Source organism: Elephas maximus, chromosome 1 (genome assembly GCF_024166365.1).
Source record: "Elephas maximus indicus isolate mEleMax1 chromosome 1, mEleMax1 primary haplotype, whole genome shotgun sequence".
NCBI classification, from domain to species: domain Eukaryota; kingdom Metazoa; phylum Chordata; class Mammalia; order Proboscidea; family Elephantidae; genus Elephas; species Elephas maximus.
Window position 1 is genome coordinate 14474558 of NC_064819.1, and position 26971 is coordinate 14501528.

The 26971-nt window shown below is 45.6% G+C and overlaps 1 protein-coding gene across 7 annotated transcripts in view; it reads right to left on the reverse strand.

The window, feature by feature from the left end:
- Positions 1 to 26971, reverse strand: part of MYLK (myosin light chain kinase) — a 337690-nt gene that overhangs the window by 2798 nt on the left and 307921 nt on the right. For 6 of the 7 annotated variants that reach the window (XM_049878326.1, XM_049878354.1, XM_049878365.1 and 3 more), the window contains 4 exons: positions 12633 to 12785; positions 9948 to 10071; positions 3665 to 3794; positions 2104 to 2235 (listed from right to left, as the gene is read on the reverse strand). In XM_049878326.1, the coding sequence (XP_049734283.1) occupies positions 2104 to 2235; positions 3665 to 3794; positions 9948 to 10071; positions 12633 to 12785 (539 nt within the window). The remainder of the gene's footprint in view (positions 1 to 2103; positions 2236 to 3664; positions 3795 to 9947; positions 10072 to 12632; positions 12786 to 26971) is intronic. The other variant, XM_049878336.1, reaches the window with a different exon arrangement.

Sequence of the window (26971 nt, forward strand, 5' to 3'; positions counted from 1 at the left end):
TGCCCTCACTTATGCATTTGTCACGTTTCTGAAGAGTTCAGCGTGAAAAATGTATAAAATATACACATATGTATATATAATACATTTAGAAAGCTACATTATACATTCCATCTGACTTGCTCTTAAATATTGGGAAAATATTTTTACAGGAAAAAAAAAAAATTGTAGCCCCAACTGGAATAAAATTTACACATGAGAATTTAAGAATTCTAACATTGGTTTGGTTTTTGGTATCATTCCTTACAAGTAGAATTTTGCTTTTATCCAAATAACATCCATATGAAAAAACAAACAAAACCAAAAACCAGCCCCCAAATGTTTTGATTTCTCATCAGGACATTAGTCAGAAACCAAACAAATACCAAGGAAATAATCCCAAAGAGAAAAGTAAGTGTAAAAATGATAATCACTATGTTGTAATAATTGGGAAAAAAAAAAGGAGACAACTTCAGAAGACCCAAAGAAAATGGTGATGGTGAGAGTTATGAGCATGGCCTCAAAGTTTATGGGAGAATCTCAAATCTGAGAATTTCCCAGTACCAAAGGCAGGACATCCCCTTTAATTTTTTTATGAGTTTTTTTTCCTAATTTGACCTGAGATTGTTTTTTGCCTTTGAGTCAATTCCTGCTCATGGTGGTTCCACGTGTGCAAACTGGAACTGCTCCACAAGGTTTTCAAGGCTGTGACCTTTAGGGGGTGATTGCCAGGCCTGTCTTCAAAGACACCTCTGGGTGGGTTCGAACCACCCACCTTCTGGCTAGTGGTCAAGTGTTTAATCATTTGCACCACCCAGGGACTCCTTCCACTTTATTTTTTTTAGTTGAAAGAAAAAAGAGAAAGACTATGGTAGGCAAAGGATTTACAGGGCATTTTGATAATATAAAGATGCCAGAGAAAACTTGTTTTTTCATTCCTAACTTTGAGTTGGAAACACTGGTGGTGTAGTGGTTAAGAGACACAACTCTTAAATAAAAGGTCAGCAACTTGGATTCCCCAGGCGATCCCTGGAAACCCTATGGGGCAGTTCTACTCTGTCCTCCAGGGTTGCTATGAGTCAGAATGTCAGCATGTTACCCAAAAGGCAATATACGGTCACACTGCTGCAGAATCTTAAAAAGTAGGAGACACAATTTATTTTGACTCTGCTGGACTGTGCTATGTGGCCTTGGGAAAGTTGCTTAATAAACTTCCGTGCTTTATTTGGTCAGACCAAAATGGGAGATAACCCTTCACTCTAGTTGGCAAATGACAACCAGAGCCTTGAAACAAAGAGGCCTTGTATCTTATCTTTCTAGAATGTTGCAATCTGGGGAAACTGAAATACTTTGCATCACCAATATTGTTACTTTCTCAGGTGCCACGCTAAGATCTGTGCAGGTCCCCTGAGCTCAAACAACTCATGACTCCACACCATGTTCTTCCAGCAGGCAGAGGAGAAGCATGAGGAGATGGCTGGCTGAGAGGTCTGTCCCAGGCGCCTGGATTCCAGCCTAGCCTTAGTCTGAAGTCACACATATCAACCCCACAACTTGTTCCTTTACTCCATGACATCTTTAAGACACTTAAAATGTTTCCCTTTTTTACATATGTCATCTCATAGAATCACCCAGAAACTCAGTGCATTAGACAGCACTTTACAGATGAGGGGCCTGAAACTCAGAAGAGCTAGGTCATGTCCAAGGTCACACAGCCCCACTGATGAGTGGCAGTACTGGCCGCCTCCACATCTTATGCCCTTTGGGCCAACCTTCCTTTGAGAGCCTCTTGTGGGCATTTCATGTGGTTCCCAGAAGCTTTCAAAGCTCATTTCCTTAGCTATGTACCACGGCTGGTTAGACCTGTGAAAAATCATTTTTGACTTAGGCCCAGTGGCTGATGTAAGCAGGTGAAATATCAAATGTGCTCCTATGTAAGTCACTGAAGAGCATTCAGTTTTCAGGAGGTGGGGGTAGAGGAGTGGGCGTGAGGACCCCTCACAGCCTGGCTGTTCCTAATAGCATCTAGGCTACACAGAACAGATCTCTTGCCTGGGGGACAGGGTAGGTGACCTGCCATCTGTCCGTCCCCCTTTTGTGGCAAAGAGAAGAAGAACTACAACTTACCTTCAATCTTGCAGTCAAACCTAGCAGCACTTCCTTCCACAACTTCTAAATCACGGATGGTCTTAGAGAAGTAGGGTTTTACATGGGGCTTTTCCTCAGCAACAGCCTCAAGGAAAGCTTGCGAGACATCTTCTAGAAGACAGGCAAGAGGAATAGGTCATTTCTTCATTCCTGGTTCTCTCCTCTTCCCTAATTTGAAAGCTGATTTTTTTTTTAAGTTGGTATAATTTAGCAAATAATACAACTTAGAGAACTGAATCATAAGCAAGCCTTTCTCTTGGGAATAGGTTGGCCTGCTGCCAAATGGTTTCTGGCAGAAGAAAGAACTGTGCCCAAATTGGGCAACTGCTCAGCCTCCCCCCTTCCCTTATGCTGACACATTAAAAAAGGAAATAATCTTTAAAAAGGATTTTTGGTCACATTTCGTGCTGTTTCAGGATTCAGCTGAACACATCTGGGAAGGTCAGAAACCGCTTTCCTGGTCTTGGTACCCCTTGTCCCCTACTTGCAATAGGCACGTCAGCCTGTGAAGGGAGTAGCCAGGCCCTACAGGGATCTGCAACTTGCAGTAGTTTTATTATTCTCCACCACTTACACTGTCTTCACTTTGTATCACTGCAGCCTAGGGTTTGAGACTGGTCCAGGGCAAAGCTGGAACTTTGAGGGGCTCCAGTACCTCTCTTTCCCCTTCCCGCTACTGCTAGGTCATCTGGGGAGTGGCAAAAGTGGGTAGGAGGGAATGGGCCCATGTGCTGAAGGCTCTGTCCCCAGACACAAAGAAGCTCCACAGCAGGCTGACAACTGCTTTTGTGCCTTTGAGCATAAATAGATCTAGACTCAGGCTTCTCACCTGTGGATACCAAGAGCACCAGGCAGCATGGGGGATCTCTACCCTCATGGGGAACCTCAGGGGAGCTAAGGGTCAGGCCCTGTGTGCTCCTGAAGTGGGAAGAGGCTGAGGCCTTGGCCAAGGAGACGGATGGGGCAGCTTGTCAAAGACAATGGGCAGTCACCAGCCCTACTGGTCTCCAGGAAGGGTCCTGCTAATCACAGTCTCCCCGTGCTTCACCACCATGAAAAATGTCAAAAGAATATGAACTATACAAGTTAGTTTTTGTTTGAAACAGAAACACAAAGACACAGAAAAAAATGGAAAAATGCTTTTAAAAAGTTAGACAATTATATGTGATTTTTATTTTATTTTTCCTATCGATACACGAGTATTACTTTTATAGTGAGGAAAAAACGTTTTCTTTTAATAAAGCTTCGTTAAAAAAATAAAACTTTGTTAATTCTTATACAAAATACAGGCAAAAGAATCGCTGGGGTCTAGTTCTACTAGAAAAAAATAATGTACCCTCTGAAAATAGCTGAGCTTAAGGTAAACAATTAAAAATAATTACTAGACTTAGAGTCAAGGCAACCTAAAAGTGCTTCTGAATTTACCCTTAGAGGTTGTATTAAAAAAAACAAAAACGAAAAAACACCTCAAAATGCCCCTCTGTCTCCCAACCCTTTTCTCCCGCCAACTGGTCGGAAATACCCTCCTGGAGCTCCTTACCTTCAGATTCTAGTTTCTCTGCATTGAGTGGGCTGGTTGGGGAGCCTGTCGAGGATTTCCTGCCACTGAGCCCTGAGATCATAGCCATAGAGGACAGTCTTCCAATGGCTCTCACAGCATTGCCTGTTTTCTGGAAAAAGAGATAGCGGGGTTGGACTCAGGAGGTATCCCTGGGTTCAGCTGGGAAGCAGCCGGTGCTCCGGGGAGTAGAGCCCAGCCCAAGAGAAGCAGCTCTGTTCCCTGGAAGGAGGGCTTCCAAGTTCTGAGGTCCCGCCAGAGAAGTGAGCCCAGCCTTGCTCTGCTCAGCACTATCGGCGTGTCAGAAGATGTTCCGAGAATGGAATGGGGCCCTGGAACTGATGTGTGCGTTAATGTGACTAAACAAGGTCAACATGAGACAAAAACTCTTTTCATACTGTGCTTCAACTCCCATAAAAGGGATAGTTTATATAAAAGCAACCGCAGGCTGAGACAGCTCCAAAGACTTATTGCTAACGGGGCCCAGTGAGGCTGTCTCTCAGAAAACAATGCTAGTGAGAGGATTTTAATTGGTCAAGAGAATAGTTACTACAGATCCCACAAGTCCTGATGCAAAAAAAAAAAAAAAAAATGTGTTCTATTGACCTTGGGCAACCCACACAACCTCTCTGGGCTTCGGTTTCCCTTTCTGTACAAGGAAGGGGCTGGACAAGATGATCTCCAAGGTCCCATTTAGTTATATTTATCATTCAGATACTTAAGAGATTTCTAGAAACTTTCTGGCTAGCCCCAGCACAAACCTATGGCTGCACAGTGAGGTTGCCGAGGCTGCTCTTGGCCTGGTGTGCACTCAGGCATCTGAAAGAAGGACCTGAGGGACATAAAATGCACCAGCGCTTTGCTTTTCTGAGATTAGGCACGTTAGGACAGGACAGGATTTCTCAGGACAGTGCCAGAACTCGACATGTCATTTCTCTGTACTGTGAAAATTCCACTGAGTGTAGGGTGTGCGTAGAGAAATCCCCAGTGATGTAAAGTAGTGTCTGTTTCTTACCCTCGAAGCTCCTCAAAGTGGATGGGAATGACGGAGATGAGAAAATGAAGGCAGGACCCAGTCCTTCCCCCTTACCACCCAGAAACATATTTTTCCAGGCACCCAGATGCTGTGCATCCCAAAGGCAGATGCCACCACAGACTGGCTGCTCGCCCTCCTGAGAGCCCGCAAGGAAACTGTCTTCATAGACACATGGCTAGTTTGCTTCTTTCACTCTCGTTGGACCTCAAACTGTGCTTGCTGGTAAACACGCTTTCTTCCTGAATTAACTTCATATGCTTGAGTATTTCAGAAAAGCCTCACAATTTTAGACTATCTGGAAAGCAGGCCTCTAACCTCAAATTGGAGCCTGGTGGTGCAGTGGTTAAGAGATTGGCTGCTAATCAAAAGGTCAGCAGTTTGAATCCACCAGCTGCTCCTTGGAAACCCTACGGAGCAGTTCTACTCTGTCCTATAGGGTCACTGTGAGTTGGAATCGACTCAGCAACAACGGGTTTGGTTTTTGGTGTTTAACCTCAAATTATGTGTGTGTGTGTGTGTGTTTATGTCCATGCACAGGTGTGTGTGTGTGGCTTACGTGGAGACCTACTGCCGGCAACCACGATCACTCTTCTGTTATGTCACCTGCCATCCCCGTTGCAGGCTATTTTCATGCACTTTGGACAGGCATTCCATCTGGCTCTGTTCTCTGGCCACCTGCCCTCTTGTACACACGCCTGCATGGTGTGGGTATGCTTTTGGCCCTTGCCGCCATAGGGAAGTGGGATGCCTGAGAGAATGGGGTCACTCTGAGCAGAAGGTGGAGCTGGTCAGGAGGGGAAGAAGGTGAAGCGATGACTACCTACTAGCTTCACGGTGTGGCAGAGTCACTGCAGCCCTGCAGAGCACTTGGCAATCCTCTCTGCTCTCTTGGGAGAGACTGCTACTGGAGACCCAGCTCTTCCTGTGGCAGCTCACCTCAGCCTCAGGCAAGAGGTGGCCACAGCAGCCTTCCCTCAGGAGTCAACAACAGACCAGACTATTTCCTCATCAGCCAAGTTCTTAGACTTTGTCTTTCTCAGGTCTCTATTGCCTTTATTCCACACATGCTGGCTTGCCCTGAGCCAGGAGTCTGTACACTCAGCAGGTCTGCTCTTAACAAGGGACAGGTTAGTTCTCTAATTGCTGATTACTATGCCATCTTGTGTAAGCCAGTACGCCTCTCTGGGCCTCAGTATCCTTGGCTGACAATGAAGTGACTGGACTTGAAGATTCTGGGCTCTCTCCAGCTCTGGTCTTCTATAGCGCTACCAATGTGTGCAGCAGGAAATGTCCCACTGGAGCCCATGACCAGGCTGGGACTGGCTCTTCACTTGTGTGGTGCAGAGAGACGATGTCTTTTTCTTCACCTTATGTCTTAATAAAATAACTAATATGAAGTTACCAGAATGAAGGAGAAATGTAAGAAATGATGAATAAAGAACATCTTTAAAATAATCTGCATCAGAATTCAATCTTTGGAAATTGATTTATGAAAAAGACTTGGTAAGGAAGCTCTTTGGTGGAAACGAAAAAGAAATGTATCTGGGTGTTCTAGTCTTCCAATTGCATGCCTTTGAGCTAGAAACTCATTCCTCCTTTGTTGACTAAGGCCTTTGGAAATTTTTGGAGTACTAAAAAAGCAAAGCTTCAATTCTTGTATTTCCTTCCTTGTTTTAAGAAAGCCTCTTTTTTTCTTGTGGACAACACCAATGTTGGGTTCCTGTGTCCCAGGTGGGTGGTATCTATACCAGCCTCCCCACCTCTCCTTTGAGAGCCAGCTAGGATGACCAACCATCCTGATTTGTACAGGACTACAGGGTTTCCCAGGATGTGGGCCTTTTAGTGGTAAAACCAGGAGCAAAAACCCCCCCAAAAAACCAAATCCATTGCCATCGAGTCAAGCCCCATTCATAGCAACCCAACAGGACAGAGTAGAACTGTCCCACAGGGTTTCGAAGGAGCAGCTGGTGGATTTGAACTGCCGGCCTTTCGGTTAGCAGCCATAGCTCTTGACCATTGCACCATCAGAGCTCTAAAACCAGAACAGACCCTTGGAAACCAGGACAAGTTGGTCACCGTGGAGCTAGACAGCTGTCATAGACCAATAGTCCCTAATGTGGTGGTGACGAATCGTTTGAGCTATACCGAGTCAAATGCTAACTTCTCTATGGCCCAGAAAACAAAGATGGCCACGAATGGGCCTCTAGTTCTTAGTCCTTTGCTTCCGGTTTGCACACAGAAGCCCTATTCTCCTGTGCAGCTTCCCTACCTAACCTTGCTATTCCTCACCACCATGACTTTTTAAAATGCTTTGAATTGAAAATATGTTCCTCTTCAGAATAACTTCATTCTAAGGTCAAATGTATGATTAATCATTTCTACATAGCCTTATTTGCTGGGCTTTGTTTCCGTGTTGCTTCTTTGCTCCTTGTGCCTTTTATGGAGACCACACTAGAACAACCACAGGTACCTTCTCTCTTGCAGCCACAGCGAGTCACTGGGCCACCTCTGCCTGCCGCTCTCCCTCCAGCACATTCCATCCCACTCTGCTACTCTCCACCCTCCCTCCTCCAGAGAACCTTGACTGCTCCAAGAAGCTCCCCCTGCCCCCTACTGCAGGGGCCAAGACCCTGGTACCTGGAGTTAAAATGTGGCAAACGTTTTCCTAAGGAAGCAACGTCACACCCGATGGTCAGATGTAGCTGGACTATTATCAGTGAAATTATGCGTCAGGTACATTGTTCATTAAATGGGGTTTTGTGGACTACTTTTGTGTGTAATTTTGGGAAATCGGAACCACTGCTATTGTGGAAAACTCATTTTCAAAGTCTGTCGCCTATGTTTAAAAATGAAATTAAAGTTCCTTCTCTAATTCTACCCTTTTCTTTTCCCCTCTACTTCCAGAAAACCCTGTAGTTCATAACACTGTAAATAATACAAAGAAAATTTAAGAGATTAAAATAGCACCAATTATGGCTCCCTGACTGCTCTAATTGAAAAATTCCATTTGCCTCCCCTCCTGTCCCTTATCTCATCTCTCTGCCTGTCCCCTGTGTTTAGCGTCACCCTGGCTTCGGTCCATCTGCAGATGTTCCAACGCTCCCAGAAAGTCTGAGATAAGAAGGCTGCCCCTTAGCCCACAGCTCTCCCAAGCAAAATCTCATCAGACTCTTGCTCTAAGGACTGCCCACCCCCACAAGAGTCACCTAGCCTCTCCAGAAATGCCACTATTTCTTTGAGCTCTCTTGGTCAGAGCAGAACTGCCACATAGAGTTTCCAAGGAGTGCCTGGTGGATTCCAACTGCCAACCTTTTTGTTAGCAGCCATAGCTCTTATTCACTATGCCACCAGGGTTTCCCTATTGGTCACAGGATAATAAACCCAACCTTTGATTTTTGTGGACCCGTTAAACCCACACCTGTAGAACCTCATTTGTCTTTGCTCCCTCGCTCAACCTTTGTGTGAAGCTGGACCTTTCAAGGGAACTGTGGCTTAGTCACCTTGTGTAGCAGATTACCAGTGTCCCTGTTGCCCCTGTTAACAGTGTTCTCCCTTTTCTCTGACACAGAGGGAAGGTCTAAACGCCCTCAGATCCCCTGATTCTCCAGTTCTAAGCCCGTTCCTGTCAATCCAGCATACAGACTGTGAAGTCCTAGCTCTGTGCCTTCTCCCCCGCCTGCGCTGCCACCACCATTTCTCTGTGTTCTAGCCCACGTCCCACACCCAACTTCAAAATCCTCCCCTGCGAGCACGTCTTCATTATATCCAACTCCGGTTGTGACTGGCTCCATTCTCCTGTCCACACTCATATATGGTTATGGAGAGTTATACTGATAGTTTATAGTTCTCGGTATGTGTTATGTCCTTTTATGTCTATTTGCTTCAGTTCTTATTACACTATACATTCCTTGCATTTAGGAGCCAAGTACCCTCCTGCAGCCCGGGAATTGTATAATTGCAATAATGATAATTAAAATAATAAAACAGACAAGGGTGGTAACTATTCTATGGCCCTGGATGATCATTTTATCCATCTTGTTATCAAAGGCAGCTTCCTGTTGTTAGGACTGTGTTCACTGGAGCCATGCTCTGGGTTTGAAGCCTGGCTTTTCCACTTACTTACTGGGAGAGGTTTCTAGCCCTTCTCTGCCTCCATTTGTCTATAAAGAGGGGATTGGAAACCCTGCTGGTGTAGTGGTTAAGAGCCATGGCTGCTAACCAAAAGATCAGCAGTTTGAATCCACCAGGTGCTCCCTGGAAACCATATGGGGGAGTTCTACTCTGCCCTATAGAGTCGCTGAGTCAGGATCGACTCGACAGCACCGGGTTCGGGTTTGATTCATTTATAGGATTAAAAGACTTAATGCATGGGAAGTGCTTTGGATCACCCCTGACACATAGTCAGCCCTCAACAGAGATGAGCTGCTATGGTCATCTTTGAACACTTGCTACATGCCAGGCACTGTGGCATGGGCTGTTTGAAGATGATCTCATGTAATTCTTACACAACACGCTGAAGCTGGTACCACTTTTATCCCCCTCTCAGATGAGAAAACGAAGGCACAGCAAGATAAAATCACTAACCCAGGGACATGCAGCTAGTAACACATGACCGCCTTAGAGGGTAAATAACCAGAACTGATTTTTTGGTAGCTCACCAGGACCTTCTTTTGAGGCACCTATGGTCAGACTTGAACCTCCAACCTTCGACTTGAACCTCCAACCTTAGGTTAGCAGCTGAGTACACTAAGCACTTGCACCACCCGGGACTCTCCATATTTCTCTCTCTACATCATGTGGCCTCTTCCACCATGAAGAAATGTAAGACTATCAGAATACCTTTGAAGAGACCACAATTCTCCAGGTTTGCCAAACAGATCTAATGTGCGTTGCTCTTTCCTACCACTTAGATCTGAAATGTCAGAGGCGTAAACCAGGTGAGGCTGAGCTGCTGAGGCCTCCCCTCACTGGTCCCCCTGGGACAAAGCTAAGCAGGATTGGAGAGACAGTTGTAGCCAAGAAACCCATTTCCCCCAAGCAATGCTGGGGCCAATAAGGGGAATGAATACAATACTGTACCTTAATTAGCTGCCTAAATTGGTTCCAGGCTATTTCAGAAATAAATTTAAACTTTTCTGAAGTGAGGCCAGGGCAAGTTGGAAGTGAGGGTGGTTTGAATTTAGCAAATATGAAGGGGCTATATTCCAACCAGAAGTGACCCCACATTACCTGCCATTTCCTTCTTGCCATGTACTTCTTCATCCGGTCTTTGGAGAGCTTCTTGGCCTCCATGTTCTTGGTGTCTTTCATTAGCCATGGGTGCTGAAGGCACTGGGTACAGTCCAGGCGGTTTCTGGTGGAGGCAGAGATCAGGGGATTTCTGAGCAGGAGGGGACCTCAGATCAGACATGGGGGGGTTTCCTGTCTGCAGTCACACAGGGCAGAGCCCAGGGCTCCCTGCTCCAGTCCATCCATGACCAGGGGCACTGTGCTCTTGGCCGTTTCCCCTCTTGGTCTGGGTTACACTGACCCAGTGTAGACCTGTGTTAAGAAGGCCTAACCACCAAGGAAGCATGACCTGTGCTTGAGGTCTAGGAAGGGTAAGTGCTGGAAGGCTGATTTGTCTGGGGATGGCTGGCACTGTATCCAGGGTGGGCTCATTCAGCTGGTCCCAGTGGGAGCTGGGGCTTCTGGTGGCCTAGCCCTTCTGCCTACCTGTCTGATACACTGGGCCAAAACCTCCCAAGAATCATTTAACTCCATGTCTTACTATGTGGTTGAATATCAGGTTTTTTCAGTTGTAACTCAAAGAAGTTATGTCCTACATTCAACCCATGAATTATGACAACCTTAGAACTGCACTGAAACATTTTAATCTTTCTGCAAGCTCTGGGAATCTAGAAATATTTCAAGGTCACTGTCATAAACCTTAGTTGTATCAGGACCAATAAAGCCCAAAGAACCAAATGCTAACATGCATAGAAAAATGACCGGAAAGAAGTACAACACAATGTAGTGATCTTTAGATATAAGAATTATGGGTGATTTTAATATTCCTATGTTCTCCAAATTTTCTACAACTTAAACGTATTACTTTCATAGTACAAAAATCTTTCAAAAAGTGCTGACAGAGATTCTGAGATGCTGTGTATAAGAGCTTACAGGATTCTAGCGTCTTAATCTATTTGAAAAAGGTCAGTTCTTTGGTGGGTCCATTTTATGAACACAGAGGGACCCAGCACAGCCTGTTACTGAATTAATTCAAGGTCAGATAAGAAAACAGGGTGTGTACTCGATACTTTGTTTACCAAATCCTCCGTGAAGGTGAACAAAACTCAGTTAACGAAAGCCATCCTTACAGCAGAGTGCTTAGGAGGGAGATTTCCATCTCTCTGAGGCACCGTGGAAGTGGGAGATCCCTCAGACTGGCCCCATAACATTTTGCTTCCCCCTGGGTCATGCCTACTTCTGATACAAAGGCCATGACAGCAAAACACTAAAAGCTATGGCTGACAAGGAGTGTGGAGTGTAGCAGTCTCTGGGGCAGTTTAGCCCTGAGATGGCTAAAGGGGACTGAGAGGTGGAGGGTAAATGGAAAGCCACACAGAAGCACCTAAGAGATCTCCCATATTGCTACTTTAGCCATTGTGCTCTCCTGTCCCAGACAGCCTTCCTCTGAAGGGCGCAACCAGGCCGACAGCCTACGTGGAGTCTATGGGCCAGGTAGACCTGGCTAGAATCCCTGCTGCAGACACAGGGCTGAATGCAGAGACTCGGCTGTTCTCCCTCCTCACCCTCTGACACACCACCTATTTCAACACCACCCTCCTCTGGCAAACCTTATAGCAGCTCCCTATTGCCAAATATGACTCCAAGCGCCTTGGGGCCCCTGGAGCCAGGCCTTGCCTCATCCAGCCACTTGGCTGACAGAGTGGGTGAGGGGTCCCACAGGCCAGCTCCTCTCACATGACACCCCCCACTACTCCCTGCCCCTGGAACAGGTCAATCCCCCTGCCTCCCCATAGCCCCTCTCACCTCCTTGCTTTCATTTAGCTGGTTCCCCTCACCAGGAAAGTCTTGACCAGTTCATTCTGTCTAGCCACACCCAAGGCTCACCTCAAATCTCCCCTCCCCTGCTCTAGTCTCCCTCTATAGCCCCACGCCCCGCTCTCTCACTGAAATACTCACCGACCTCTGCCTGACCTCTACGCACACTCTCAGACCAACTGCACACCTGAACACACTGCCTATCACAGTCACACATGGTTTCTATATTCATCCTCAGACCACGTGACCAGCTCCAGGCAGCCCCGGAGGCAGAGGTGGGTAACCTCACAGTCTGCTATGTTACAGGGGCGCAGAGACAGAGTAGGGGGAGGGCTGAGCCTAGTGGCCTGGGATCACAGCCTAACTCTGGCTATATTCAGGCAGGCAGTTCTCAAATAATTCAGATATGAGGAAACACCAAGCCAGATGATCTGGGGGATCATTGGGACCCACGGAGAGCTTCTAATGAATCTTCTGTCATCTGCGCTTGCTTTTTGAGAGGCTACTTCCTCCACTATCCTCCACCCCCACCCCAGGGTCCCTGAAAAGGTAGGGCTTCTGTAAGCCAAAATCACACATAAAATAACAGGCGTTGTTCACACAGAACAAGCTGCGATGCTCGGTTAAGTGTGGCTTTTGGGGTTTGTGAGGATTTATGGCTTGAAAGACTAGTATGGTGTCTAGTCAGGGAACTAAGGCCTAGGAAGACACCCTTCCCTCCCCTGATACACACTTGGCTTGGTTCCTCTGAATGCCTGTCCACCCCTCCTCAGGAGAAGGGAGCCACGACAGCAAGGAAAATCCCTGCCTCCTGACACCAGTCCAGGGAGTGGGGAAGCAGAAAGGACTGAAAGGTCAACTCATTACTTCATGTCTTTCTTCAGCAAATTGCTGATGAAATCCTTGGCATCATCAGAGATCTCGTCGAACGCCTCATCGTCGAAGTCCCAGGTGGCTGAGGTAACGTTGGCTAAGGTTTCATTATCATTGTCACCCATGAAGGGGGAAAGTCCACTGACCCTGGGAAGATAAGAGCAGGAGAGTAGCTGTGACTAAGTGAGGTCAAAGATGAGGGCCAGCAAGGAATCGCCCGAGTTCCATATGCCGGGAAGCCTCTGCAGCCTCAAACTCACACCCCTTCTCCTCCCACCTGCACCAGAAAAAAGAAGTGACTGTCTTCTCAGTCATTCATTATTCTTTTGTGGTATCACCTACATCTTGATACCAACTGCCTGTGATGATGAGGTGGAAGGAATTTAGTTCGCGGACTTACACTACTCAGTTATCCACATTGCATACCAGTACCAGTTGCCGGCGAGTCAAGTCCGACTCATGGCGACCCCGTGTGTGTCAGAGTAGAACTGTGCTCCACAGGGTTTTCAATGGCTGATTTTTCAGAAGTAGATTGCCAGGCCTTTCTTTGGAGGGTGCCTCTTGTGGACTCGAACCTTCAGCCTTTAGGTTAGCAGTCAAGCGCATTAACAGCTCGCACCACCCCACCACTCAGGGACTCCACATTGCGCACAGCAAGGGTGGTAAGCCCCTCTGACCTTGCCTTCTATTCTCTAAAGCCCAGACTAGCATGCTGCCCCACACAGAGGCTTCTCCAAGGTTTCCAGGTAGAGCGAGTCCCCTCGTCCTTGTGCTCCTACCACCCTCACTGTGGACTAATAAAGCGGGATAGCAGTTATCACTGTCCTCTCTCGCTCCCATCTCTCATCTTTATAGATCTTCAGCATCAAGAGGGCCCAGCACAGAGGAGATGCTCAGCAAGTGTGTGCTGGATGGACTGATAGGCTTTGAATCAGCAATGCATGTTTGGTTATCTATTTACACACGGATTTCAGTGCACCTGAGGATTTCAGGTCTAACTAGAAAGTTTCCCTAAGAGCTATCATAATAGAGGAAACAGTACAACTTCTCCATATGTTTAGTGACCTTGGGCAAGTCCCTTAATCTCTCTGTCACTGTTTTGTCTTCTGTAAAATGGGGAACCTACTATATTGTTCAATAATTTCCGCATTCTATTGGATCACCTTTCTTTGGAATGGGCACAAATATGGATCTCTTCCAGTTGGTTGGCCAGGTAACTGTCATCCAAATTTCTTGGCATAGATGAGTGAGCAACTCCAGTGCTGCATCTGTTTGTTGAAATATCTCAACCGGTACTCTGTCAATTCCTGGAACCTTGTTTTGTGCCAATGCCTTCAGTGCAGCTTGGACTTCTTCCTTCAGTACCATCAGTTCTTGATCGTATGCTTCCTCCTGAGATGGCTGAATGTCGACCAGTCCTTTTTGGTACAGTGACTCTATGTATTTCTTCCATCTTCTTTTGACACTTCCTGTGTTACTCAATATTTTGCCCGTAGAATTCTTCAACAGATCCAACAGAATGTGGAAATTATCGAACAATATCATGAATAACACATACAAGTAAAATTTTGCTGAAGATCATTCAACGGCAGCTGCAGCAGTACCTTAACAGAGAACTGCCAGAAATTCAAGCCAAATTCAGAAGATGTGGAACAAGAGGTATCATTGCTGATGTCAGGTGGATCCTGGCTGAAAGCAGAGAATACCAGAAAGATGTTTACCTGTGTTTTATTGACTATGCAAAGGCATTCAATTGTGTGGATCATAACGAATTATGGATAACATTGTGAAGGATGGAAATTCCACTTAATTGTACTCATGAGGAACCTGTACATAGATCAAGAGGCAGCTGTTTGAACAGAACAAGGGGATATTGAGTGGTTTCAAATCAAGAAAGGCTTGTGTCAGAGTTGTATCTTTTCACCATAATTATTTAATCTGTATGCTAAGCAAAAAATCTGAGAAGCTGAACTATATGAAGAATGTGGCATTAGGATTGGAGGAAGACTCATTAACAACCTGCAATATGCAGATGACATAACCTTGCTTGCTGAAAGCAAAGAAGCACTTACTGATGAAGATCAAAGACTACAGCCTTTAGTATGAATTATACCTCAACATAAAGAAAACAAAAATCCTCACAACTGGACCAATAAGCAACATCATGATAAATGGAGAAAATATTGAAGTTGTCAAAGATTTCGTTTTACTTGGATCCACAATCAATGCCCACAGAAGCAGCAGTCATGAAATCAAACTATGTATTGCATTGGAAACCCTGGTGGTGTAGTAGTTAAGAGTTACGGCTGCTAACTAAAAGGTCAGCACTTTGAATCCACCAGGTGCCCCTTGGAAACCTTAAGGGGCAGTTCTATTCTGTCCTACGGGGTTGGAATGCCTTGCATCGGGCAAATCTGCCTCAAAAGACCTCTTCAAAGTGTTGAAAAGGAAAGATGTCACTTTGAGGACTAAGGTGTGCCTGACTCAAGCCATGGTATTTTCAATCACCTCATATACATGCGAAACCTGGACGATGAGTAAGGAAGACTGAAAAAGAATTGATGCCTTTGAATTATGGTGTGGGCGAAGAATATTGAATATACCATGGGATGCTAGAAGAATGAATAAATCTGTCTTGGAAGAAGTACGACCAGAATGCTCCTTAGAAGGGATGATGGCGAGACTTTTTCTCATGTACTTTGGACATGTTATCAGGAGGGACCAGTCTCTGGAGAAGAACATCAACCTTGGTAAAGTAGAGGGTCCGCAGAAGAGAGGAAGACCCTTAACGAGATGGGCTGACACAGTGGAAGTGTTTCATTCTGTTGTACGTAGGGTCACTATGAGTTGAAACTCACTCAATGGCACCTAATGACAACAATAACAACTACTTAATTGTAGGGTGGTCATGTCATCACCATTAGCAGCAGCAGTATCATCATGGCAGCCAGTGTTTATCAAACATTTACTGTGTGCCAGGCACCGGGCAAACAGCTTAAAATAGATTAATGAATTTACTTGTAACCCTACCCTACAATGTAGATATCTCTTAATACTTTGTTTTACAGGTGAGGAAACTGAGGCACAGAGTGGAGAATAAGTAATCTGTCCAAGGATTCACAGCCAGTGAGATCTGAACCCAGGAGCAGTCTCTAGAGCTTATACTCTTTTTTTTTTTTTAATTGTAATTTAGAGGAAGGTTTACAGAGCAAACTCATTTTTCATTAAACAATACACATATTGTTTTGTGACACTGGTTGCCAACCCCATGACATGTCAACACTCTCCCCTTCTTGACTTTGGTTGCCCATTACCAGCTTTCCTGTCCCCTCCTGCTTTCTCATCCTTGCCCCTGGGTTGGTGTGCCCATTTAGTCCCGTTTTGTTTTATGGGCTGTCTTTTGTTTGGCTGAAGGGGTGAACTTCAGGAGTGGCTTCATGACTGAGCTATATGGGTGTTGGGGTTTCTCCAGCTTCTGTCAGACCAGTAAGTCCGGCCTTTTTTTTTGTGTGTGTGTGTGTGTGATTTAAAATTTTGTTCTACACTTTTCTCCAGGTCTGCCCAGGACCCTCTATTGTGATTCCTGTCAGAGCAGCTGGAGGCAGTTGCCCAGCACTATCTAGACGTGCTGGACTCAGTCAGTGTGGCGGAAGCTGTGATAGCTGTGGTTCATTAGACCTTTGGACTAATCTTTCCCTTGTGTCTTTGGTTTTCTTCATTCTCCCTTGCTCCAGATGGGGTGAGACCAATGGAGTATCTTAGATGGCTGCTCACAAACTTTTAGGACCTCAAATGCTACTCACCAAAGTAGAATGTAGAACATTTTCTTTATAAACTATGTTATGCCAATTGAGCTAGATGTTCCCCGAGACCACGGTCCCCAGCCCTCAGCCCAGTAATTTGGTCCCTCAGGGAGTTTGGATGTGTCTATGGAATACAGCTTATACTTTTAACTGTCACCTTACACTAACATTTCTATGAAAATAAAATAAATTGTAGTGCACAGCACCAGCACAAGGCCTGGTCCACAGTAAGGAGCTCAGTCTCTGACCATAGATATTACACAGTTCTTTTGGATCACCTCCACTGCCTCACCAGTCTGTGATCTCCAAATGACTCACTTTATCAGTAGCTTAAGTCAAATAAAATTTGGTAGGTAATGGTACCTTGCATCTCAAAGCCAAAAAGAACAGATTCATGGCTTCCTGGCCTCAGCTCTCACCTCAGTGTACCTCATCTTCAGGCCAGCCATCCACCACCACTCACCCTGACCTGGGGTGGCTTTGTGGGCATGCAACCTGTCCCCAGGGCCCCTACCCTTAGAAGGGTCCGCATTTGGTTTAATGGTCTGCTCTTCTCATCTTGAAGCTTTGGTGGCACAATGGTTAAGAGCTTGGCTGCTAACCAAAAGGTCAGCCATTCAAATCCACCAGGTGCTCCCTTGAAACCCTATGCGGCAGTTCTACTCCATCCAATAAGGCCACCATGAGTTGGAATCAACTCGACGGCAATGGGTTTGGGTCTTGGTTGCCATGACGAAATTCTTAATGATTTGGACAAGTGGACTTTTTATTCTACACTATTCTATTCTATACTAGGCCCCACAAATTATGTAGCTGATCCTGCCCTGACCCCATCTGAGCCCCACAAGATGGATCTGGGACTCTCATGCCATCAATCTCCCAAGTTAAGGCTTTGCTAATGCCCCTTCCCCCAAATCCTCATGAATCCATCATCATAAACAATAATGCAAGCCCTTCTGGAGTTATTTTGGCACTTAACATGCCCACCTCCTTCCAAAAGAACCCCAGAAAACCAAACCTGTTGCCCTCGAGTTGATTCTGACTCCTAGCGACCCTACAGAAGAGAACAGAGCTGCCCCACAGGGTTTCCAAAGAGTGGCTGGTGGATTTGAACTGCTGACCTTTTTGGTAAGCAGCTGAGCTCTTATGAAATACACCTGTATCTGAAAACTAAGTTTTGCAGGCCAAAATCCACTTTAAATCTCATGGGGAAAGCTTGCCGTTGGAAGGAACCCAGTGATGAAACCTTTTGTAAAGAGAAGGAAGCCTTTGCAGTGTGAATTATTTCACCCTTATCAGACTCTGTGTGTTTCTCCATAATACATTTTTGTATATGGCATTTTCTCAAGGCCAGGCACTGATTTCTGTTTTAAGAAGGCATGGAACTGTTTACTCTCAGTCATGTCACAACGAGCGGAGGGAAGGGGGCCAGGTCACCAGTCCCTGAGTCTGCATTGTTATATGCTACTGCCTTCCCCTTTCTGGGCCTCAGCTTCCCCTTTTATACACCAAGGGGACTGGGCTGGAATTCCTTGGGGGCCTTCCAGCTCTAAAGGTCTCAGCAATCTTGTGTAGCCTACAGAAGCCCCACCAAGAAGCAGCCTGACTCTTGCTTGTCAGCTACCTGCTTCCCTTTGTCTTTATATTTTCCATTTGCATCACAAAACCCGTGACTGTCAGCCGTATAGGACACAGTAGAACTGCCCCATAGGGTTTCCAAGGAATGGCTCTTCCACGGAATGGCTGGTAGAGTTGAACTTTTGGTTAGCAGCCGTAGCTCTTAAACACTGCTTTACCAGAACTCTATTTGAATCATTGAACCAAAACAAGCCCACTGCCGTCAAGCTGATTCCAACTTGTAGCGGCTCCATGAGGATTTCCAAGGCTGTAAATCTCTACAGAAGCAGATTGCCACAGGAGTTTCAGTTAGCAGTTGACCACTTTATCCACGGCTCCAACAAGGCTCCATTTGAATCATAACCAGAAAACCCAGTGCTGTTGAGTCGATTCCAACATAGAGGGGGCAAAGTCCTGCAACACTCCAAAAGCAAACAACCCTGCTGTGGAATGCTGAAAGATCCCCTCTGCAAACCTCCTTTCCTAATTAGGAGCTGCAATCCTGCACAGATAAGTTTTAATCTCTGCAATGTTCACGGTCAGGGAGAGCCTCCTTCCCTTTGGCCTCTGGTTGCTCCTTCCTGGCAGTCCCATTCTTCTGAAACACCCTCCTTGCCCCGGCTGGCTTGGTGCCTGCCCAAGCTCCCCGGCGTCCTCCTAATTAAAGGGGATGTCTCTATAATAAAACACGGCATACGTGCAAAGTGTGATGGCGAGGAGAGTGCTCAAATTTTAGTGCTGCTTTTTCTGGGCGGTGGGATTTGCAGGAGTATATATACATATATATACACACACACTGTATTGCTAGAATTTGCCTAAGTGTCATGTACCTTTTTACAAAAAAAGGCTTTATTGTCAACCCATCAGCAAACGAAACAACTACAGCATTAACGACACAACTATGTACCCCTCTTCCCAGTCTTATCTAGTTTGTGATGGATGGGTTCATCTGGTTTGCACAAGGTTGCAATTGACGTGGGCATGACCTTGGATATTCTACTTTCTCTCCACTTCACATTGTCTTACGTGACTTTCACAGGTATACCCAGAGTCTTCTCACTCCTTTTTAGTGTCAGACGTTAGTCTTTGAGCTGAGGAGTCACAAAGGTCATGACTGGAGGGCATTCTAATGTCGTAATTCTTTATCTCTCCTGTGACAAAACTTCTCAGGGAGGAAGGTCAGGTGAAAGGAGGGTGCAGAAATACCTCCTGGACTACACTTTCTCTATGTTGTGTTTCAAGGAGCAAACAGATGGCCCTGCTGCAGGAGTGGCCAGCTAAGGGGACCACACACTGGGAAGAAGAACTACTGAGTGGTTAAACCAAACCAAACCTTTTGCTGTTGAGTTAATTTCGACTCATAGCGACCCTACAGGACAGGGCAGAACTGCCCCATAGAGTTTCCAAGGAGTGGCTGGTGACCTTTTGGTTAGCAGCTGGGCTCTTAACCACCAGGGCTCCTGTGACCCTATACAAAAACCAAACCAAACCCGTTGCTGTCGAGTCAATTCTGACTCATAGCAACCCTACAGGACAGAGTAGAACCACCTCGTAGAGTTTCTAAAGAGCACCTGGTGAATTTGAACTACCAACATTTTGGTTAGCACTTAACCGCTACGCCACCAAGGTTTCCAGTGACCCCGTAAAAACCAAAAACCAAACCCGTTGCTGCTGAGTCAATTCCAACTCATAGTGCCCCTATAGGACAGGGCAGAACTGTCCCCGAGGTTTCTAAGGAGCACCTAGTGGATTTGAACTGCCAACCTTTTGGTTAGCAGCCGTAGCTCTTAATCACTAGGCCACCAGGGCTTCCAGTGACCCTATAGGAAAGGGTTAATCTTTGATCCCATTTTAGCTTTCAGGCACTTATTGCCTGGTCTGGTCTGGCAGGGGCAGCGGCAAGGGCAGGTCCCACAGGAAAAGCGGAGTATCCTTTTGTGCATCGGCCCAGGAAGCAGGGACCTGGGGTCCAGTCACCTTAACCACAGCCCAAATTCCTGGAGAGCAAACTTTGAAGGTGGGGGCGGGGCCTGGCACTGCAGGGAGTGGAGGCTGCGGGAGCTGTGCTCAGAGTCTGTGTCTGGGCTCAGCAGGGAGAGGGCAGGATGGAGAAGGAAGAGGCTACGACCCCTCTGAAGAACCCTGTATCCAGACCTCGGTCTGAGCAGGTGCCTGATGCCCGGGCACCGGGACTCCTCCCTCAGAGGACTGGGCTGCTGTCCCCAGATGATAAGCCCAGGAGGGAGATGACCCGGCTCTCTGGAGCATGACTGGTGCCGAATGTGCTGAAATGGAAGTCCGTGTCACTGGGCCCTGTCAGAAAGGCAGCAGGAGGAGAGTGGGGCAGTGATAGCTTCTTTACTTTGGTTTGGGAGAGGGGCGGGAGAGAAGGAATTTTGGAGTGGGGATGCAGATGGGGCACGGTGAAGGGTTTTGATATCCCCATAGGCAGGAAAGGAACACCAAGTCCTCAGGAAATAAGGGAAAGAGGTAGGAGAGTGCAGAATGTCTCAGAAAAAGAGGCGTTTCACATTGAAGTGTGGCCTAACCCCTCTTTCCCCCAATTAGGCCAGAAACTGAAACCAAAAGGGTATTGCTAACTTAAGACAAGGAGTCACTGGGTGGTGCCAATGGTGAAGTGCTTGACTACGAGCTGAAAGGTTGGCGGTTGGAAGACAGGCCTGGTGATCTGCGTTTGAAAGGTCGCAGCCTTGAGAGCCCTATGGAGCAGTTCTACTTTGCACACATAGGGTCACCATGAATCACATTCAACTTGAAGGCAACTAACAACAACATCTTCACCAAAATATTCTCCAGGAGATTCAAGGCATCTCCTATCCCCCTTCAGAATCAAGGATGAGAGGGCAGGTTCTACAGCCCTGCATGCTCCATCATCCTGCCTGGACATCCGGGCCAGCAGCTGAATCGGTAACTCAGGTGTCGGGACAGCATCTCTCTGCTGGGTTTCAAAAGGAGTTTCTCCAAGAAAGTCAGAGCTCCTTGTTAGGAGGTACTCACCAAATACGTGTTGAATAACAAATGAGTTATCCCACCTCTTCCCCATCCTCCCATTCTAACTCCCAGCTCTCATGGCCCCAGAAAAGAGATCAGGAGGGGAGGGTCCCTGGCCAAGACACAGGGGCAGGGGATGTCACGAGGGCTGCCAGGGATTGCTTCCGGGGTGCTGCCAGCAGCTGTGCCTGAATTTTGCACAGCAGGGACTTAGGCGAAGCAATCCATTGGCTCGTGCACCTGCTCTGCTGAGGGCACTAGCAGGCCCCACTGAGGAGCCAGGCTGACACCGTCCCAGAGGGCAGAGTGGCCCACAGTGGTGAGTCCAGGGGCCAGGAGGCTGCACTGGGCTTCTGGCTGTCTCCCTGTCACATGCACCTCTCCTTCCTTGCAGCGTCCCCCTGGACACACACCTTCAGGCTAGTGCCCATTTGTCAAAATTACTTTCTCTCCTATTTTAAAAACACTTCTCTATTTCTTGATCTTAGTTTTCAAAGTAATCCAGTAAACAATTTAACATTATCCAAAGTACTATGTTCTTCCTCCTAAAATCATTATCATTTTAAAACAAAGTGCTCTTATGATCCAGTAATTCTAGTTCTAGATTATACAGTCAATAGAAATACATAAAGATGTTTATTAAAACAGAGGTACCTAAACTACAATGAGATTCCATCTCACTCCAACAAGGCTGGCATTAATCCGAAAAACACAAAACAATAAATGTTGGAGAGGCTGTGGAGAGATTGGAACACTTATACACTGTTGGTGGGAACGTAAGAGTACAACCACTTTGGAAATCGATTTGGCACTTCCTTAAAAGACTAGAAATAGAACTACCATACAATCCGGCAATCCCACTCCTTAGAATATATCCTAGAGAAATAAGAGCCTTTACACGAACAGATATATGCACACCCATGTTCATTGCAGCACTGTTTACAATAGCAAAAAGAGGAAAGCAACCAAGGTGCCCATCAACGGATGAATGGATAAATAAATTATGGTATATTCACACAATGGAAAACTACGCATTGATAAAGAACAGTGAGGAATCTGTGAAACATTTCATAACATGGAGGAACCTGGAAGGCATTATGCTGAGTGAAATCAGTCAGTTGCAAAAGGACAGATATTGTATAAGACCACTATTATAAGAACTCGAGAAATAGTTTAAACAGATAAGAAAATATTCTTTGATGGTTATGAGAGGGGGGAGGTAGGGAGAGTGGGAGAGGGTATTCACTAATTAGATAGTGGATAAGAACTACTTTAGGTGAAGGGAAAGACAACACACAATACAGGCGAGGTCAGCACAACTGGACTAAACCAAAAGCAAAGAAGTTTCCTGAATAAACTGAATGCTTTGAAGGCCAGCGTAGCAGGGGTGGGGGTTTGGGGACCATGGTTTCAGGGGACATCTGAGTCAACTGGCATAATAAAATCTATTAAGAAAACATTCTGCATCCCACTTTGGAGGGTAGCGTCTGGGGTCTTAAATGCTAGCAAGCAGCCATCTAAGATGCATCAACTGGTCTCAACCCACCTGGAGTAAAGGAGAATGAAGAACACCAAGGACACAAGGTGATTACGAACCCAAGAGACAGAAAGGGCTACATAAACAGAGACTACATCAGCCTGAGACCAGAAGAACTAGATGGTGCCCGGCCACAACTGATGACTGCCCTGACAGGGAACACAACAGAGAACCCCTGAGGGAGCAGGAGAGCAGTGGGATGCAGACCTCAAATTCTCGTAAAAAGACCAGACTTAATGGCCTGACTGCGACTAGAAGGACCCTGGCAGTCATGGCCCCCAGACCTTCTGTTGACCCAGGACAGGAACCATTCCTGAAGCCAACTCTTCAGACATGGAAGGGACTGGACAATGGGTTGGAGAGGGATGCTGGTGAGGAGTGAGCTTCTTGGATCAGGTGGACACTTGAGACTATGTTGGCATCTCCTGCCTGGAGGCGAGATGAGAGGGTAGAGGGGGTTAGAAGCTGGTGAAACGGACAAGAAAAGAGAGTGGAGGGAGAAAGCAGGCTGTCTCATTAGCGGGAGACCAATTGGGAGTAGTAGCAAGGTGTATATAAGTTTTTGTGTGAGAGACTGACTTGATTTGTAAACTTTCTCTTAAACCTCAATAAAAATTAAAAAAAAAAAAAAGACATGTAAGAGAATATTTGTAATATCCCAAACTGGAAACTACTCAAAAGCCCATCAAGGCAGAATGGATAAATACATTGGGTTATATTCACTCAGGAGACTCCAGGTGGTGCAAACAGTTAACGAGCCTGGCTGCTAGCCAAAAGGATGAAGATTCCAGTCCATCCAGAGGCATCACAGAAGAAAGGCCTGGTTGAACTACTTCCAAAAAAATTAACCACTGAAAACCCTATGGAGTACAGTTCTACTCTGACACACATGGGGTCACCATGAATCCTAGTCAACTTGACAGCACCTGTTTTGTTTTTTTTTTTATATTCACATGATAGAATACTATAGAGCACTGAGAACGAACAATCTACAACTTGTTGTTGATAGGTGCTGTCGAGTTGGTTCCAACTCATGGTGACCCTATGTGCAATGGAAGGAAACACTGCCTAGTCCTGTGCCATCCTCACAATCGTTGCTATGCTTGAGCCCATCACTGCAGCTACTGTGCCAATCCATCTCATTGAGGGTCTTCTTTTCTTTTGCTGACCTTCTACTTACCCAGGATGATGTTCTTCTCCAGAGACTGGTCCCTTCTGATAACATGTCCAAAAGTACGTGAGACAAAGTCTCACCATTCTCACTTCTAAGGTGCATTCTGGCTGTACTTCTTCCAAGACAGACCTGTTCCTTCTTCTGGCAGTCCACGGTATATTCAATATTCTTCGCCAGCACCATAATTCAAAGGCATCAGTTCTTCTTTGGTCTTCTTTATTCATTGTCCAGCTTTCGAATGCATGTGAGGTGACTGAAAATACCATGGCTCGGGAAAGGTGTACCTTAGTCTTCAAGGTGACATCTTTTTTTTTTTTTTTTTTTAAAAAAAACACCTCAAAGAGGTCTTTTACAGCAGATTTGCCCAATGCAATACGTTGTCTGATTTCATGACTGCTGCTCCCGTGGCCACTGACTGTGGAAACAAGTAAAATGAAACCTTTGACAACTTCAACATTTTCTCCATTTAACATGATGTTGTTGCTTATTGGTCCATTTGTGAGGATTTTTGTTTTATGTTGAGGTGTAATTTATACTGAAGGCTGTAGTCTTTGATCTTCATCAGTAAATGCTTCAAGTTCTCTTTGCTTTCAGCAAGCATCTGCCACATGTCATCTGCATATCACAAGTTGTTAACGAGTCCTCCTCCAATCCTGATGCCCCGTTCTTCTTCACATAGTTCAGCTTCTCTGATTATTTGCTCAGGATACAGATTGAATAGGTACAGTGAAAAGATACAACCCTGACGCACATCTTTCCTGATTTTAAACCCTGCAGTATCCCCTTGTTCTGTTCGAAAGTCTGCTTCTTGGTGTATGTACAGGTTCCTCATGAGCACAATTAAGCGTTCTGGAATTCCCATTCGCTGCAATATTATCCATAATTTGTAATGATCCACACAGTTAAATGCCTTTGCCTAGTCAATAAACACAGGTAAACATCTCTCTAGTATTCTCTGCTCTGAGCCAGGATCCATCTGACATCAGCAATGATATCCCTCATTCCACATCCTCTTCTGAATCCGGCTTGAATTTCTAACAGTTCCCTGTTGAGGTACTGCTGCAATTGCTTTTAAATGATCTTCAGCAAAATTGCACTTACATGTGATATTGATGACATTGTTCAATAATTTTTGTGTTCTGTTGGATTACCTCTCTTTGGAATGGGCACAAATATGGAGCTCTCTCATTCAGTTGGCCAGGAAGCTGTCTTCTAAATTTCTTGGCATAGATGGCTGAGCGCTTCCAGCTCTGTATCCATTTGTTGAAACATCCCAATTGGTATTCTGTCAATTCCTGGGGCCTCATTTTTCACCAGTGCCTTCGGCGTAGCTTGGACTTGTTCAATACCATTGGTTCTTGATCACATGCCACCTCCTGAAATGGCTGAACGTAGACCAGATCTTTTTGGTACGATGACTGTGTATTCCTTTCCTTTCTTCTTTTGATGCTTCCTGTGTTGTTCAATACTTTACCCATAGAATCCTTCAATATTGCAACTCGAGGCTTGAATTTTTTCTTTAGCTCTTTTAGCTTGAGAAATGCTGAGCATGTTCTTCCCTTTTGCATTTCTAATTCCAGGTCTTTGCACATTTCATTATAACACTTTACTTTGTCCTCTCAAACTGCCCTTTGAAATCTTCTATTCGGCTCTTTATTTCATCATTTCCTCCGTTAACTTTAGCTACTTGACATTCAAAAGCAAGTTTCAGAGTCTCTTCTGACATCCATTTTGGTCTTTTCTTTCTTCTCTTTTTAATGTCTTTTTGCTTTCTTCATGTATGATGTCCTTGATGTCATTCTATAACTTGTCTGGTCTTCAGTCATTAGTGTTCAATGTGTCAAATCTATTCTTGGGATGGTCTCTAAATTCAGGTGGGATGTACTCAAGGTTGTATTTTGGCTCTTGTGGACTTGTTTTAATTTTCTTAAGCTTCAGCTTGAACTTGCATATGAGCAACTGATGATCGGCTCTGCAGTTGGCCCCTGGCCTTGTTCTGACTTATAACATTGGACTTCTCTATCGAAGTGTAGTTGATTTAATTCCTTAGTCGATTTGATTCCTGGGTATTCCATCCGGCAAGGTCCATGTGTACGGTTGCTCTTCATGTTGTTGAAAAAACGTATTTGCAATGAATAATTTGCTGGTCTTGCAAAATTCTACCATGGGATCTCCAGAGCTGTTTCTATCACTAAGGCCATATTTTCCAACTACAGATCCTTCTTCTTTGTTTCCAACTTTCGTGTTCTAATCACCAATAATTATCAATGCATCTTGACTGCATGTTCGATCAATTTATAACTATACGTAAAAATATGAATGAATCTCAAGAACAATGTTGAGCAAAAGAAGCCAAACACTTGTTTTTGTAAGATTTTGTTTATACAAAGTTCAAGAACAGACAAAACTAACCCATTTTCTTAGATATGAGGGTAATGGTTACCTCTGGAAACTGTGGTGGCTTAGTGGTTAAGTGCTATGGCTCCTTGGAAACTCTATGAAGCAGCTCTACTCTGTCCTACAGGGTCACTATGAGTCAGAATCAACTAGACGGCAATGGGTTTGGTTTTTTTTGGTTACCTCTAGAATGGGGAGGGGCTAGTAAGCGGGAAGGGATGCCAGGAGGGTTGCTGAGGCCCTCGTAGTGTTGGGTTTCTTTCTTTAAAAAGGAATGTTATTGTGGTAAAATACATATAACAAAAACTCTGCTGTTTTAACCATTTTTAAGTTTTTTAAGTGTACAAGTCAGTGACATTCACTATATTCACCATGTTGTGCAGCATCACTGCTATCTATTCCCAAAGCCTTAGCTTCTTGATCTGTGTATAGTTTGCACGGCGTGTTCACGGTGAAGATTTACGGAGCAGTCTGGTCACTGCTCTGTTATGGACCAGTAGGGGGTCCAACTGCCCTGGCTTGCCCAACTTTTCCCCATTTTTGGCATGGAATATCCTGTATACTGGGAAACCTGTCAGTCCTGGGCAAACTGGGATGGTTAGTCACCCTGCTAGGTCTGTGGGACATGGGCAGCCATGAAGGCTTCCTTGGCCCTAATGGCCTCTCAATGCCAAATGCAATCAAATCCCTGCCATGAGCCCCTCACAAGCTTGCTCTGAGGATCAAACAAGGGCCCATGTGAGGATCCGTGGCTGCAGATGGTCCCTACCCCACAGTGGTGGGAAAACAGACT